The sequence below is a fragment of the Bubalus kerabau genome, chromosome 3 (genome assembly GCF_029407905.1).
Source record: "Bubalus kerabau isolate K-KA32 ecotype Philippines breed swamp buffalo chromosome 3, PCC_UOA_SB_1v2, whole genome shotgun sequence".
NCBI classification, from domain to species: Eukaryota; Metazoa; Chordata; class Mammalia; order Artiodactyla; family Bovidae; genus Bubalus; species Bubalus kerabau.
In genome coordinates this window covers 82,645,814-82,661,216 of record NC_073626.1, presented here as the reverse complement: position 1 = coordinate 82,661,216, position 15,403 = coordinate 82,645,814, and the positions used below count along the sequence as shown (strand labels likewise).

Genomic DNA, 15,403 nt, shown 5'->3' with positions numbered 1-15,403 from the left:
AAAAAATAAATAAAAACAAGGAAAGCAAAAAAAAAAAAAAATAAAAAAAAAAATAAAAATTCCTTAAACAAGGATTTTCCACAGGAAGTAAAATTCAAGGAAGCATAATAAATTTTGCAACCTAGGTAAATTTGCTTGATTGATCAATTGGTTTAGTCAGTTTCTTCATTTTTAAAAACTGCAGAAGAAAAGCACATGTTTGGGGCTCATGGAAAATAGAGACATGAAAAATAGTCACCAACTCTCTCATGATTTAAGAAAATAGGAAGTGGACATAAATTGGGTCTAACTGGAGTATGTAACTTCTTATATTACAAAAGGTAATAATAGAAATCTTTTCCCTAAGAATCTCAGAATTCTTTGAAAAGGCATTCTTACCCTTGGTTTCCAATAGTCTCATAATAACAGCTTAGATTTGTTAGTGGTATATATTCTTTCCAAGTGCTTCCCTATATGCTCTTTGTGCTTTACAGGATATATTCTATTACAGAAAGAATTAATTTTGGGGTGGATTAGCAATTATTTTCTTATCAGCAAATAAAACATTCTATATATAGGATTACAATAGAGTCTAGGCTGGGCTGGAGAACTCATTAACTGGAGATGTGAGAGAATTCATTGAACTTTTAAAAAAGTTTATTTACTCATCTGCACAGTGAATTACCTCTAAATCCCAGAGACAAATAACGTCTAGAACAATGGTTTTGTGATGTAAATATTTATAATGCTTTCTATCAGAAATAGTCATCTAAAATTTTATTTTCCCTTCCTCTTTTTCACAGACCACTGTAGCCTTATAACATGTTCCTCCACCCTCTGTTTTCCATTAGGACACTTACAGGTTCTATTATTCCCTATTTTCTGCAAATGTTTTATGACAATAGCATCTTTAGTTTTCAGTCAATTATTAGTAATTTTTTTAAATTATTTAATTATTAAAGGTTATCGTCCATTTACAGTTATTACAAAATGTTGGCTATATTCCCTGTGTTGTACAGGATATCTTTGAGTCTGTCTTACACCCACTTTGTTCTGTGTTGCCTTTCTGTTTAAAGTTACACTAAACTCAGTTAACACTGTTTCTAATCTCAGTCGTATTCTGAAAGAGCATATCATGAGGTCAGGCAACCAATGTTCCTATCTTCTTTGCCACACATCACTAAGAAAGGGACTGTCCTTACAGATGGCTAACAAATATACGAAAAGATGCTCAACATTGCTTATTATTAGAAAAATGCAAATCAAAACTACAATGAGATATCACCTCACACCAGTCAGAATGGCCCTCATCAAAAAGTCCACAAACACTAAATGCTGGAGAGGGTGTGGAGAAAAGGGAACGCTCTCACACTGTTGGTGGGAATGTAAATTGATACAGCCATTATAGAAGATGGTATGGAGATTCCTTAAAAAACTAGGAATAAAACCACCGTATGACCCAGAAATCCCACTCCTAGGCATATACCCTGAGGAAACCAAAATTGAAAAGGACACATGTATCCCATTGTTCATTGCAGCACTATTTACAATAGCCAGAACATGGAAGCAACCTACATGTCCATCGACAGATGAATAGATAAAGATGTTGTGGTACATATATACAATGGAATATTACTCGGCCATAAAAAGGAACACCTTTGAGTCAGTTCTGATGTAGTGGATGAACCTAGAACCTATTATGCAGAGTGAAGTGAGTCAGAAAGAGAAAGATAATATTGTATTCTAACGCACATATACAGAATCTAGAAAAATGGTACTGAAGAATTTATTTACAGGGCAGCGATAGAGAAATAGACATCGAGAACAGACTTATGGACATGGGGAGAGGGGAGGAGAGGGTAAGATGTATGGGAAGAGTAACATGGAAACTTATATTACCATGTGTAAAATATATGCTGCTGCTGCTGCTAAGTCACTTCAGTCGTGTCCGACTCTGTGCGACCCCATAGACGGAAGCCCACCAGGCTCCTCCGTCCATGGGATTTTTCAGACAAGAGTACTAGAGTGGGGTGCATAAAATAGATAGCCAACAGGAATTTGCTGTATGGCTCAGAAAACTCAAACAGGGGCTCTGTATCAACCTAGGGGGGTGGGATGGGGAGGGAGACAGGAGGGAGGTTCAGAAGGGAGGGGATACATGTGTACCTATGGCTGATTCAGGTTGAGGTTTCACAGAAAACAATAAAATTCTGTAAAGCAATTATACCTCAATAAATAAATAAGTTAAAAATAAAAAAAGAGGCTGTTTTATGAACCTTACAAATGTACATCAGGTGTCATCAACATCAGGATAGGAACAAATGGGTTGCTGCCTCACAGTACATTCGGCAGGAAGCATCACCTTGTTTTTCAGATGAGGAAATTAAAAGACATTGACTTAGGAGGTTAAAAAACATGGACACAATTTATTTGCTCCAGGGAGGTTTTCTACTCCACTACCCTGCCTGTGTAGGCAAAGTCACTGATGGGAAAAAGAGAGGGAGAGAGAGAGAGAAAAACAGAGATTAAAATGTAATGTCTTTTCTGTGATCAGAATAAAGAGCCACAAGGCAATGGAAGCCAAATCTCTTTCATACTCAGGCAACTGATTTCCTGACCATTAATAATCTTAGGCATTTCCCAGTAAGTAGGATAAAAATTGATAAAAATTGAAGTATTTAGGAAGTAAATACTCTGTACATTTTTGCAAAAATAAACTACTGACTTTCTATTAAGACTGATAAAAGAATGACATATTTTATGAATAATGTACAAAATGAAATTTATATCATAATGTGGAAAAACTTTAGTGGTTCATGTTCAATAAAATTTATATAGTGACCATTTACAACAAGAGGAGTATGGCTGAACATGATCAGAATTCATCTATACAAACAGACAACGCACAGAGAAAAATAAAGATATATTTTCTTCAGCATGTGAAAGGCTTTCAGTAGTTTGTGGGAATCTCTTTTTATCAGGATTATCTGGAGGAGTTATACTTTTGTGTGGATATATAGAGTTTTTGGAAGACAGGTACATTTTAAAAACTAATTCACATTTATTGTGAATATATCAGGTTATACAATCACAGCATGCATATGATACAATGTCTTATTCCTTTATATTTTGTTTCTTTTTGATATGAGTGAAATAAAATATAAAAAAATTAAAACCTTAAAATATATCCATAATTTAATATAATAAGAAGTCCTTAAGGAAAGCCAAATACTCACGGAGTCAAACTACAAATGATTTTTAATCTCTCCTGGGTCACACATATTATTCTCAAATTGCTGTGTGTACATAAACTTTGAAGTAGCTGATGGAAAAAACAAACAATGTAATAAGATGGTTCAGTGTGGGGACAAGGTGAGAAGATAGGGGAACAAGGCAGGGAGGAAACAGCTTGGTGGTCTGTTAATTGGGGTTTTCTGGGGCTTTGAGTCAGTGTTAGTAAACCAATTCAAATAACAAAGTACACCAAAAACCACTACCCTATGAGTCCAGAAAACAACAAGCCCTAAGGAGAAAGGGGTGTATGAATGAGTGATAGACATCAAAACACACACCATTCACTGGTTGGCCCCAGAAGGAGCCCTTGAAATGATTTTGGAATTACAATTTTTAAAGAGTGAATAGTAAACGAACAAACAGAGTGATAGCAACAAAGAACACTGAATTAAATAACAAAAACTAGTTTTGAAATCAACTCTGGCACCAATATTTAAATAAACATGAAGAATCACACTAACCAGGGAGGATCCTTATATTCCTTCCACATCAAGAAACATTTAGATGTTTCCTTTTGCCTAAAAGGAACCGATTAGACCAAATGAGACTACAGTATCTCTAAGACATTTCTGCTTCTAACATCTGTTATCCTGTGGTCATGCAATCAGGCTTTTGCTCTGTTTGCAAATATGTAATATCTAATGCCCTATATTTTTGTCAGGTAGATGGCTTTCATGAGAAAAATATCAGGTGATCTGGAATGACTGGTAAAAGTTTTTTTTAAAGGGAACTATTAATTCTGTCTTATGCAACACATGCCTCTATGAAATAAAAGGAAAAACTCCAGTCTATAATTCTCATAGCATTCACATATTTTAGATCTATCTCAATAGATCTTTCTAGATCTATCTCCTTGAGGGTTGAAGGGTAAGGTGAGAGGCAAAGAGCAATTTTTAGGCTTGCTAAAGATTTAGTCAAACCACCAAATCTGACACTTACTAATTGCGTGATCATGGGAAAGTTTTTTAATTACTCTGATTCTCAATTTTCTTTATCTGTAAATTTTGGAAAATAATGGGACATACTTCATGAGATGGTTAGAGAAGTAAATGAGATTATGCTTTTATAGCATTTAGCGTAAACCCAACACATAGTGCTTCAGGAGTTTCATTAACATTATGTGTCTCTTAATAAATACTTACTGTTTATCTGAATGATGGCAGGAAAGAGGGGCAGTACTTTAATTTGCTGTTTGCATAAGCAGATGCTTCTCTATGGGCATTTTGTAGCTTTGCTTGAAAGTTTAAAAAAAGAAGGTGACCGTGAAACATGGGCAATACTGTGGTATATTACAGTCTGCTTTCCAAAACCAGATGTTTTAAGTGCCTTCACTGTTCCTAAGATGATGTGATTTTCTTTTCAAAACCTGAATCGTATCTGAGCATGCTACGTTTGTTTTTAGTGACTACTGGCCCTAATAAGCCTGCGAGTGGATTTGCAGAAGACACTGCCACGCAGAGCAAGAGTGAGTCAGACCTCCAAGAGGTGGTGTCCTTGAAGGAACGGATGGCGAAGTACCAGGCAGCTGTTTCCAGGGGCGACTGCCGCAGCTTCTCCGCCAATGTAAGCTGCTCCTGGTGCTTCTGCATTAGGCCGGCTGATTGTCTGCCTTTCACATGCCCTCTTTACATGGCAATATAAGAATACTACTGGACAATTGGATAAAGTAGAGAAAACAGAAATACTATGTATCAAATTCAGGGTATCTGAAATTAAGCTTCAGCTCTGCCACTTGCTGGGGCTTCCTAGGTGGCACTAGTGGTAAAGAACCTGCCTGCTAATGCAGGAGACATAAGGGACTAAGGTTTAATCGCTGGGTCAGGCAGATACCCTGGAAGAGGGCATGGCAATCCACTCCAGTATTTTTGCATGAAGAATCCCATGGACAGAGGAGCCTGTCAGGCTACAGCCCCTAGGGTCACAAAAAGTTAGACATGACTAAAGCCACTTAGCATGCACGCTGCCACTTACCATTTGTATAAACTTGGGCTACTATCTTAACCCCTCTCTGAACTTCAGTTTCCTTAACTGAAAAATGGGAAAAACCACCTACTGCAGAGGGTCTCTGCAAAGAGTCAAAGAGATAATTTACATGTAAGCCGTAAGGCACTGTATAAATGTGTTATTATTGCCACAATTATCATTTAACCTATAGCTATTCTCCTCAGGAAGGTTGGGAATTAATTTCAAAATCTTAATAATGTGGGTCTGCCTCCCATCCTCCTTGGTCACATGTATAGTTAATTTAAATTCACTGGCAATATAATTTCTTTTGCTTTTTTCATTTCTCTGTATGCACTAAATCCATTACGAGTAGCTTAATCAACATAGAAATGAGGGAGATTAGCAATGTAGGCACTCTGCTAAACCAATTATGATTATAGGAAACAGCAGGATTCAGTAAGACCACCGATTTTTAGAGCCAGTGCATAATAAAGTCATTCAAAAGAGTTTGTTGGGCTCCATATTCTGTGGCCTTCGAGCCACAGGATTTGAGAAGTCATTTTATTGGTAGAAGCTTTATAGTTTAATGGAATGTAAGGATATTCTTTTATAATTATAATCTTCAAATTAGCAAAGATGCTCATTTATCCAAAAGAGAGAGAGAATAGCCAAGAAGGGTGGTATTCTAAAATAGCTACTGTGAAGTGGCGTTTTTCTTTACAAATTATTCAGAGACAAGAATGACTGTGCCAAACTCATTAACAATACTGCAATTCTAGATGACCCTTAAGATTTTGCATCGTAATTAAAATACATTTGAGACGCAGCATAGATGCTGAATGAATGTAGAGAAATAAGTATCTAAATACTTCCATAACAAATAGTATCCCTCCAGCACCTCCTGCCAGCCTTCTTACATAGCACCCCCTGCTGGATCATTAAGCAACTTCACCACAAGTTAGATAATAAATTGGAAAAATGTTTCTTGGGAAAACAAGCTGACTTTGAAAATACCTAGATAAAGACTAGCTATTTACTAAGCTATCTTTTATCTAGGAAGAACTTTATCTTTCTAGGCATGAGGATAATACACCATAAAACAAATGTGTACAAGGCATGATTTGTATTTATAGTATGTTAAAAGGAAAACATTTAAATCGGGCACATGGGAAACTAAATTTCTCACTATTTAATATAAAAAAAATTTTTTTAATTTTATTTTATTTTTGAACTTTACATAATTGTATTAGTTTTGCCAAATATCAAAATGAATCCGCCACAGGTATACATGCAGTGCTATTCTGCAGAAAGTCTATATAAAAGAAATGTAATAGTCCCTGTCTTTCCTGCCCATGTACAGATAAAACAAACTGAGGGACAGCGATTTGTGGGAGGTAATATAATTAGATAGCAACAAAGCCAGACTAGATTCAAAGTCTATTGACTCTAGTACTCTTTTAACTATATTCAACTGCCTCTTCTTATACAGGAAAGCATCTTTGGCCCCAAAAAATGCCCTATTGTTTGGTTTGCCCCTAAGCTAATATTTTGAGAAAAATGAGCACATATATTATCTCAGAGAAATCCTGATAAGTATCTAAGACACAGCAAAATAACTGCCTCATTTGGTCAATTGCATCAAATGTTTGTTTAATCAAAAAAGCGTGGAAACTACTTATAACCAAGTGTTGTCTACATAAATAAACCAAATATTTTATGTGCAGAATTCAGAAGTCATTGATTTGGCCCCAAACTGAATCCATTATGTTTGAATCACACTGAGATAGTTTCTTTGTCCTAGATCAGTTTCTCTTTGTCCTAGAATCAGCCAGATGGTATTGTGTTGAACATAAAGGAAAGGCTGGGGCTTCCCTCAGAGCTCAGTTGGTAAAGGATCTGCCTGCAAAGAAGGAGACAGGGTTCAATCCCTGGGTCAGGAAGATCCCCTGGAGAAGGAAATGGCAACCCACTCCAGTATTCTTGCCTGGAGAATCCCATGGGCAGAGGAGCCTGGCGGGCTGCAGTCCATGGGGTCTCAAGAGTCCGCCACGACTTAGGGACTGCATCACCACCACCACCAAAGGAAAGGCCTGCCTGTGAAAGAGCATCAGTCCACAGAAGCCCCCTGGAGGAGAAAGGAGAAGTAACATTTATTAAGCAACAAAACAACACATTTTGTGCTGTGCAATTTTATTTCCTTTATCTTCTTTTTCAACACTTGCAAAAAATCTGTGAGAAATATGTTGCTACTCTCCCGAGTTTATAAGAAAACTGAGGTTAAGGAACTCTAGCCCAAGGTTTTAAGGCTCATACATGGGATCAAAATCACTGTTTGTCCTACTCCCCAAATTATGTTATTTCTATTTTGCTCTAGAAACCAAGAACAGTTCTTTGTAAACAAAATTGCTGATTCTCTATGTAATATACTTGCCTAGGTTTAAGTGTTATATATTTAAATTAACTTACTATTAAAATAACATTAGGTAGATTTTGTGTTAGGTATTTAAATGGACTTGTTAATAGAATAATTATTATTGGTGTACCCATTAAATTCCAAATCTTATTGCTGGGTCCAAGAATAGGAAACATAGAATAAGGATAAACATTTTTTTAAAGGTTCAACGCAAAGCAATCTAAGTTATATGGTCATTGACAAGTACATGGAGTAGTTGAGATGTCAGTACCTGGTGGTAACCAAGGCAAAATGATTTCAGTCTAAGCAAAGAAACATCACTCCAGCTCATAGTCACAGGCTGCTTCTTGAGTAAGTCCTGCCATCTCACATAGGTAAACTTGCACTTACAAGCTGAAGTAAACAAGAAAACCTTTTCACTCCTACTAACTAAACTATAGCTCAAAGGGCTTTCCCCCTTAGGCCAGCGAGTGGCATCAGGAGTACTGGGTTGTATTACTAGAAAATATTAACAAACTGTATGCATTGTTGCATGTGTAACATGGTCTAATTCCAAAGCACGATGCTAAAGGGAATGAATGGATATATTCATTTTTTTCTAATTCGTTTAGTAGACAAGAGGCAATCTATTCAGTGTAAGAACTGATATTTTTGTGCAAACATACATACTAGGAAAGTATCCATTCATTAGCACAATTAATCAGACCTACCAGATTAATTTGCACATCATTTGGACATTGTTTATAGTTGTTGGAAAAGGTAAATTTCTTCTTAACAAAATTTGGCTTGATTTCTGTAATTTGATATTTCTATATTATCTATACATGATCAATTGAAAAAGGTCATTTATGTAAATTAAATGATGGGGATAAGAGAAATACTGTAGCCTTAATTTGCCCTTCCCTTTCTTTATCTTAAATTTCAAAAGAGATGCCATAATTTCTTACCATTTTAACATGTATCAAGTGATAGTAATTGACTAGGATTTATGTGTGAAGTTTGTTACAGTTTGATAGAAAGTATCCCTTCTTTCCATTGAGCTAATGTGCTATTCTTAAGTATTTGGCAGGCCCTGTAACTGGGGAAAGGTTATAAACTTGATAGAGCAACCATTTGAGTATCTGCCAGTAATTCAGACAATCCTGAATGTTAATTTCATCTCCGGTATCTTAGAGTATTGCGTGCATGTGTGCATGCATGCACAGTGAGTCCTGTCCAACTCTGTGACCCCACGGGCTGCAGCCCGCCAGGCTTCTCTGTCCATGGGATATCCCAGGCAAGAATACTAGAGTGGACTGCCATTTACTCCACCAGGGGATTTTCCCTACCCAGGGATCAAACCTGCGTATCTTGTGTCTCCTACATTGGCAGGTGGATTCTTTACCACTGTGCCACCTCTGGAAACCCACTTTAGCATATAGCAAACCTCAATATAGTGTTGTGCTTTTAGTACTTGTTTGAGAAACTATTTCAGTCAAGATTTCAGGATCCTAAGAATCCACAGTCCAGGGAAGCTCAGCTCACAAGTATCCAGTTACTCTCGGGTCTCAAGTCTTCCAGGGTTATGTCAGGACTGGGCCAGACCTCAGGAGACCTTCTGTGCATGAAGTGTCACTGAATCTCCTCTCAGTCTCGTACTGGGACACATTCTAGAGGAGAGCGGGTTGGCCTGGGGCCTGTTTGCTTAACAGTTGTCGTCCCACCTGGGCTTGAGTGCCTGCTGGGCTGGGGAATATGCTGAATCGTCAAAACCAAAGCCTTCGCGTTACTACTGCTTCTTAAGGGGCAGAGTATCTGAGACAACGTCTCAAAGTTGTTCAGGTTGTTCCAAGTGACTCCTACTAGAATGAGCTTTCTCATCCGTAAACTGCCAGTCATAGACCAGGATCTTTCGAAACTTAGACCCTCCCCCCCAACCCAGAGTCTCATATACCAAGGCTAAGAGCTGAGTCCTGGGGTACATCCAGCCCGGAGTATCTGTTTTTCTGCCTAGTTTTTAAAGGCTAGTGTTAAGACAGACAGCTGTGATTAAGACAGGCAGATGTGGGTTCAAACTCCAGCTCCCACACTCACACCCTAGTTGTGAGAATTTAACAAGATGTCTTACTGCCCCAAACTTCAATTTCCTCATTTTAAAGTGAGGATTATAAATGTTCATATCTCACAGAATATGGAGAAACATCAAATGAAAAAATATATGTAAACATATAGAAGAAAATCACTCAGCACTATGTATTAAATAGTGGTTATTTTTGTTAACTTTAATATTTTTGCATATGATTAAAAATATGCTCCCCTAAAATAACTCCAAAGCTATTTTATTTATCCTTAATGATTTAAGTACATTTTGGAATAAGTCAAATGTTTTTTAATATTCTTAATAATGTGTTACCTATCTAGACATTTGGAATTTTAATGATGACTTTATTATGGATTAAAATTTAATCCATTATTCTAATATCTGGCTAGTTTGTGTAGTATGAGAGAAATACATTCTAATAGGTCTAATCTCCAGACATCAAAATCTATCTGAGATAAAGAAAATTAACTCAATACTTTGAAGATTCTTCTAACTTTATATCAGAAGACTAACACATGAAAATCCAACATGGATAGATTATTTTTATTAAGGTTTTCTGTAATAAAGCCCTTCTGAAATAATTGTTTATGTTACTGTCTTTCTATTATACCAACCATTAATAACAGTCAATGATTTTTTTTTAAACAGCTTGAGAATCCCACCCTGAGATGATGTAAAGTTGAATTTTCCTTTTTCTTAATTTGTCTTAGATGCTGGAAGAATCAGAAATGTGCACAGTACCTGGTGGTTTAGCCAGAGTGAAGAAACAATTTGAGAAGGACAAAATTGCTTCTTCCTCTAATACCTTCACTCAGTACCAACACCAGAACAGATCTGAGCAGGTAATACTACTATTAGTAAAGGATAAATCTTGTCGGGCTGAAATGCTCTTATTTCAGTGCTGATATAAAACACACATACCCGCCCTCTTTGGTGGTATATTTGTTTACATTACTCATCAAGAATGGTAATTTTGAAATGTTTTGAAAATCATCCTGAAAGCATATCAGCGTATTGACTTATTAGAGCATTTTGACATGTTTCTAGAAAATCTGGAATATTTTTTTCTCAGCTTGTATTGTCTCAAAAATGAAAATTAAATAGTCTAAGTCAACAGGTAAACAGAAATGTTGAGAACAATATTTACATTGAACCTCTGTCTTTACGTTATAACTCATGATAAACTACCTGTTATTTGTTTGCATAGATTAAATTTGAAGCATTATTCAGCTGCTTATTCTGATGAGTTTTCTGCTTTCTTAAAATCATCAAAAATTGAGTAGTGGAACCCAGATGTTATATGAAACTTAATAATGCAACCTCTAAATGCTATCTTACATGAAAGATTTATTTTCCCATTTAATTACTCCATTGTCATATATCACCAAATATTGTCATGGGTTATAATGATTTTTGATTGTGAAAACATTAGTAATAAAACTCATTAGATTGAGCCTGGCACTGTGAAAAATAGTAATTGCACTATAAATAGCCTTTCTATGAGGAAGAAAGTAACTGGGATAGTTCTGAAATGTTGTCATAGGACATAAAAGTATTTTTTGTTTTAGTTTTTGTTTTTTCAGAAAAATCCCAAGGATATTTAGAGTTGTCTAAGTTTTGAATATTAAGGCAGTTGAGTGTGTATAGTGGTAGGGTAGCAGGGAAAGTATATCAGATAGATTAATTAAAAGTCTGATATGTGAATTAGTATTTGTTTTCTTTTTCTGGCTTTTTGAAAAAAAATTTTAAGTAGCTCAAGTTTAAGGCAAGATTTCTTTTAATTTTTCCTAAAGGAAATGTAAATAAATTAAGATTGGATATTGTTAGCCCTTTGGTCGCTAAGGCATATCCAACTCTTTTGTGATCTCAAGGACTGCCCATGGAGTTTTTCAGACAAGATTACTGGAGTGGGTTGACATTTCCTTCTCCAGGGCTATCTTCCCGACCTAGGGATCAAACTTGCAGGTGGATTCTTTACCACTGAGCCACCAAGGAAACCTGGGATTGGATATACTTGTGATCTAAAATATAGCTTTTGCAACATAGGAATCTAAGTGAATCAAGTATGTGTATTTACTTGAAATTGATCAACTACATGATATATAGTCATTATTAATAATTTAAATAAATCCTACGTAGAAGTATAGGTTTTACAGATCATTTAACTTACAGGAAAGCGGTGTGATAGAGTGTAAGAACTATGAGACTTGTAGATACGAGTTCATGCACCACCTCTGACGTTTATCAGCTGAGTCACGTAGACCCAGGGCCGCCTTCATGGGGAGCAGGTACACAGGACCCCTTGGGTGGAAGGGCCCTGCACTAGTTTCATACTCTGCTATCATCTTGAAATTCTTCATGATTTTTGAACAAGGAACATTACATTTTCATTTTACACTGAGTATCGCAAATTATGTTGCCAGTACTACATAGTCCAAATTCATAACCCCCTCAAGTCAGTTTCTGTTAAGATGGAGAAACCGATGAGTGATTTGTCTATTTCACAAGGTGATTGTGGTGGTCAAAGATAACAACAGGCATTTCCGTGAAAGCATTTCATCATCTGTAAAATTTGATATCAATTAGGACACTTTATTTTGCAAAAGACCAAAAACCCAACCACAAACGTCTTAAACTAAAAAGCATATTACAGATTCATAAAAGTGCAATCTTGTAGAAGGGAGATTTGATGTAATCTCCAGAGGTATACTAGAGCAGCTGGCTTGTGCCAACCCTTTCATTATTAAATTTTTAGGAATTTTGAAAACCAGATAATATCATGTTAATAGCTTGAAATCAGCCATATTATGAATATTAATACCAAGGGAATTGGCAACAAATCAGGAATATTTTTTCTCCCGTCCTTCCTGCTTTCCTTCCCTTCTATTCTTCCTCCCTTTCCTCTTTCTGTCTTTTCTTTGAGAACCCATTGTTAAGCATGTATTACATTACCATTGATTTAACTAAGGATTCACAGTATGTCTCGAGCACAGTAGCTAGGAGCACTTGGATGGAGCCAGATCACTTGGGTCCATATCCCTGCTCCTTAACTCATTGTTGTTGTTGTTTAGTCACTCAGTCGTGTCCGACTCTTTGGGACCCCATAGACCATAGCCCGCCAGGCTCCTCTGTCCATGGGATCTCCAGGCAAGAATACTGGAAGTAGGTTGCCATTTCCTTCTCCAGGCGATCTTCCTGACCCTGGGATCGAACCCACACGTCCTGCTTTGGCAAGCGGATTCTTTACTGCTGAGCCACCAAGGAAGCCCTTCCTAACATATTAGCTGGTGACATTCGCAAGTTTCTTAATATCTCTGTGTCTCAATTTCCTCAATTATAAAGCCAAGATTAGAATAGCACCCACCTGATAGGTTTGTTAAGAGCATTAAAAGAGCTGTTTTTGTAAAGTACTTAAGATTGTGCTTGGACCTTATAAGCATTTTCCAAGTGTTTGTTTTAAAAACTGAATATCTCCTTGATCATATTTCTTTTCTTTTTTAACCTCTCAGCCTTACTTCCTCTGAGTTGGCCCCATTTTCACTCAAATTTTCCCCAGAAAAGACTAAAAATGATGGAGGAAAAGGAGAATCCTTTTCCCAGAAGCCCCAGGAAAAAGCCTTATAACATCTAATTGGCTCTAAGTGGAATACATGTGCTTCCCCTAGGACTGAAGTACTATAGCCAGAGGATGCTGATTGGCTGAGCAGCCTCTGTGCATGTCCTCAGCATCCCCTTAGGAACAAACAATAAATGGAGGCTGGGCAAAAACCATCAAACCAAAACAATCAACCAATCAAAAACAAATCAAACCTGGGTAAAAACAATCAAATCAAAAAACAATAAAAAAAATCAAAGCAATCAAGCAATATATGTGTGTGTGTGTATTGCAGATGTATTTTTCTCCTTGCAAATATAGTGTACTATTATAGGCTGTAATCCCTGCTCTGAGAACATGAAATACTAAAGTATGTAAGAGTAAATAAAAAAATGCACTAAAAATCTGAATAGCTGCATGATTCTAAGCCTGTAATGACCTCTCTGAACTTCAGTTTCATTATCTGCCTTTAGACATACTAATAATACCCTATAATTCCATGAGGAATGCAATGCAATATAAATAAAATAGAAAGGAAACGTGGGAGAATGAACAAGTAAATACCATTTATTGACTCTTACACAGAAATCTGTAAGGAATAAAAGAAACAAGTCATCTGTCCTCAAAAATCAAATTACTGACTTATAATTCTTAATGGAAATTTGAGATATCTATCAAATTTGGTTATAGAGCAGAAAATGTAGAAAAATCATGTTTTAGATATTCACTTAAATGTTTAAAGTGTTCTGAATGCATTCTAAAAATCTCTTATCAGCAGGGATTGAGGACAAAACATTTATTGGTAGACAAACAGTTAATTCTGTTTTATCCAAATTGTTGTCATGCCTGAGAGTGTTTTCTGTCTCTTTGTTTAAAGTACTTGAGATTTATCTCTCTGCTAAGTTCTGCCCATAGCCAGAAAAATATTTAGTTTGCTAACATATATAAATTAAGCTGGAAATCAAGTTTAATTAGAGTTAAAAGAAAGAACATTTGTTTTGTATTTATGACAATATTTAACATCACAATTAGTAATAACTTCATAGTGAAGTGAAAATGTTAGTCGCTCAGTTGTGTCCAACTCTTTGCGACCCCATGGACTTGTAGCTTGCCAGGCTCCTCTGTCCATGGAATTCTCCAGGCAAGAATACTGGAGTGGGTTGCCATTTCCTCCTCCAATAATTTCATAAGGTGTAATATGAATTCCAATCTGCCTCTTTTTTTTCCTAATGTATTGAAGTGAGATGTTTCAAGGTAATTAGCTATTTGGAAGCAGTTTGTCTAGAAGACAGGCAACAGGACTAAACAGGTTTTGAAAATTAAGCTATGTCTGAGGGTAAAGTTCCCTCTTTTTTTAATTGATTATACCTATTGAAAAAGAGGTTTAAATAGTGGGGGGAAAGCAGGTACTAGATATAGGAACACTCACTATGCCAAACATTTTAAACTTGGAGTAATGTCCTATTTATGTATTCTAGACTTCGACTTCAGAGAAGGCAATGGCACCCCACTCCAGTACTCTTGCCTGGAAAATCCCATGGACAGAGGAGCCTGGTGGGCTGCAGTCCATGGGGTCGCTACAAATCAGACACGACTGAGCGACTTCACTTTCACTTTTCACTTTCATGCATTGGAGGAGGAAATGGCAACCCACTCCAGAATTCTTGCCTGGAGAATCCCAGGGACGGGGGAGCCTGGTGGGCTGCCGTCTATGGGGTCGCACAGAGTCGGACACGACTGAAGCGACTTAGCAGCAGCAGCAGCAGCAACATCACTTCTAGCTTGTGGGAGTATCCTTATGTAAATTAGAAAAAGCAGCCACTCTGGACAGTCATGGTCTCTGGGTAACAGGGGTGTGGAGTTCAGCTCATAGAGGAATGTGTTGGGGAAAACTTTATTATTATCGGTGGTTCTGGTAGTTAGTACTGTTTTTAATATCACCCATTTAGAGCCTGTTTTTCAAAGTATCCATTACTTATTCCTGTAGATAAGAATGAAATCCAACCCTCCTTAAGGGATTATGAGCCATTCAGCATGTGTCCTGTTGATATTTAGATTAGAAATACCACATTAGCATTGTTTCTCATTTTGTCTTAGG

General features: G+C 36.7%; 1 protein-coding gene across 1 annotated transcript in view; it reads left to right on the top strand.

Annotated features, from left to right (window-relative positions):
• The window catches only part of XIRP2 (xin actin binding repeat containing 2), a 74,001-nt gene that overhangs the window by 22,313 nt on the left and 36,285 nt on the right, over positions 1-15,403 (top strand). Inside the window, exons 2-3 of the mRNA XM_055572368.1 lie at positions 4,676-4,836; positions 10,421-10,552. Coding sequence (XP_055428343.1) covers positions 4,780-4,836; positions 10,421-10,552 — 189 coding nt within the window. The 5' untranslated portion in view covers positions 4,676-4,779. The remainder of the gene's footprint in view (positions 1-4,675; positions 4,837-10,420; positions 10,553-15,403) is intronic.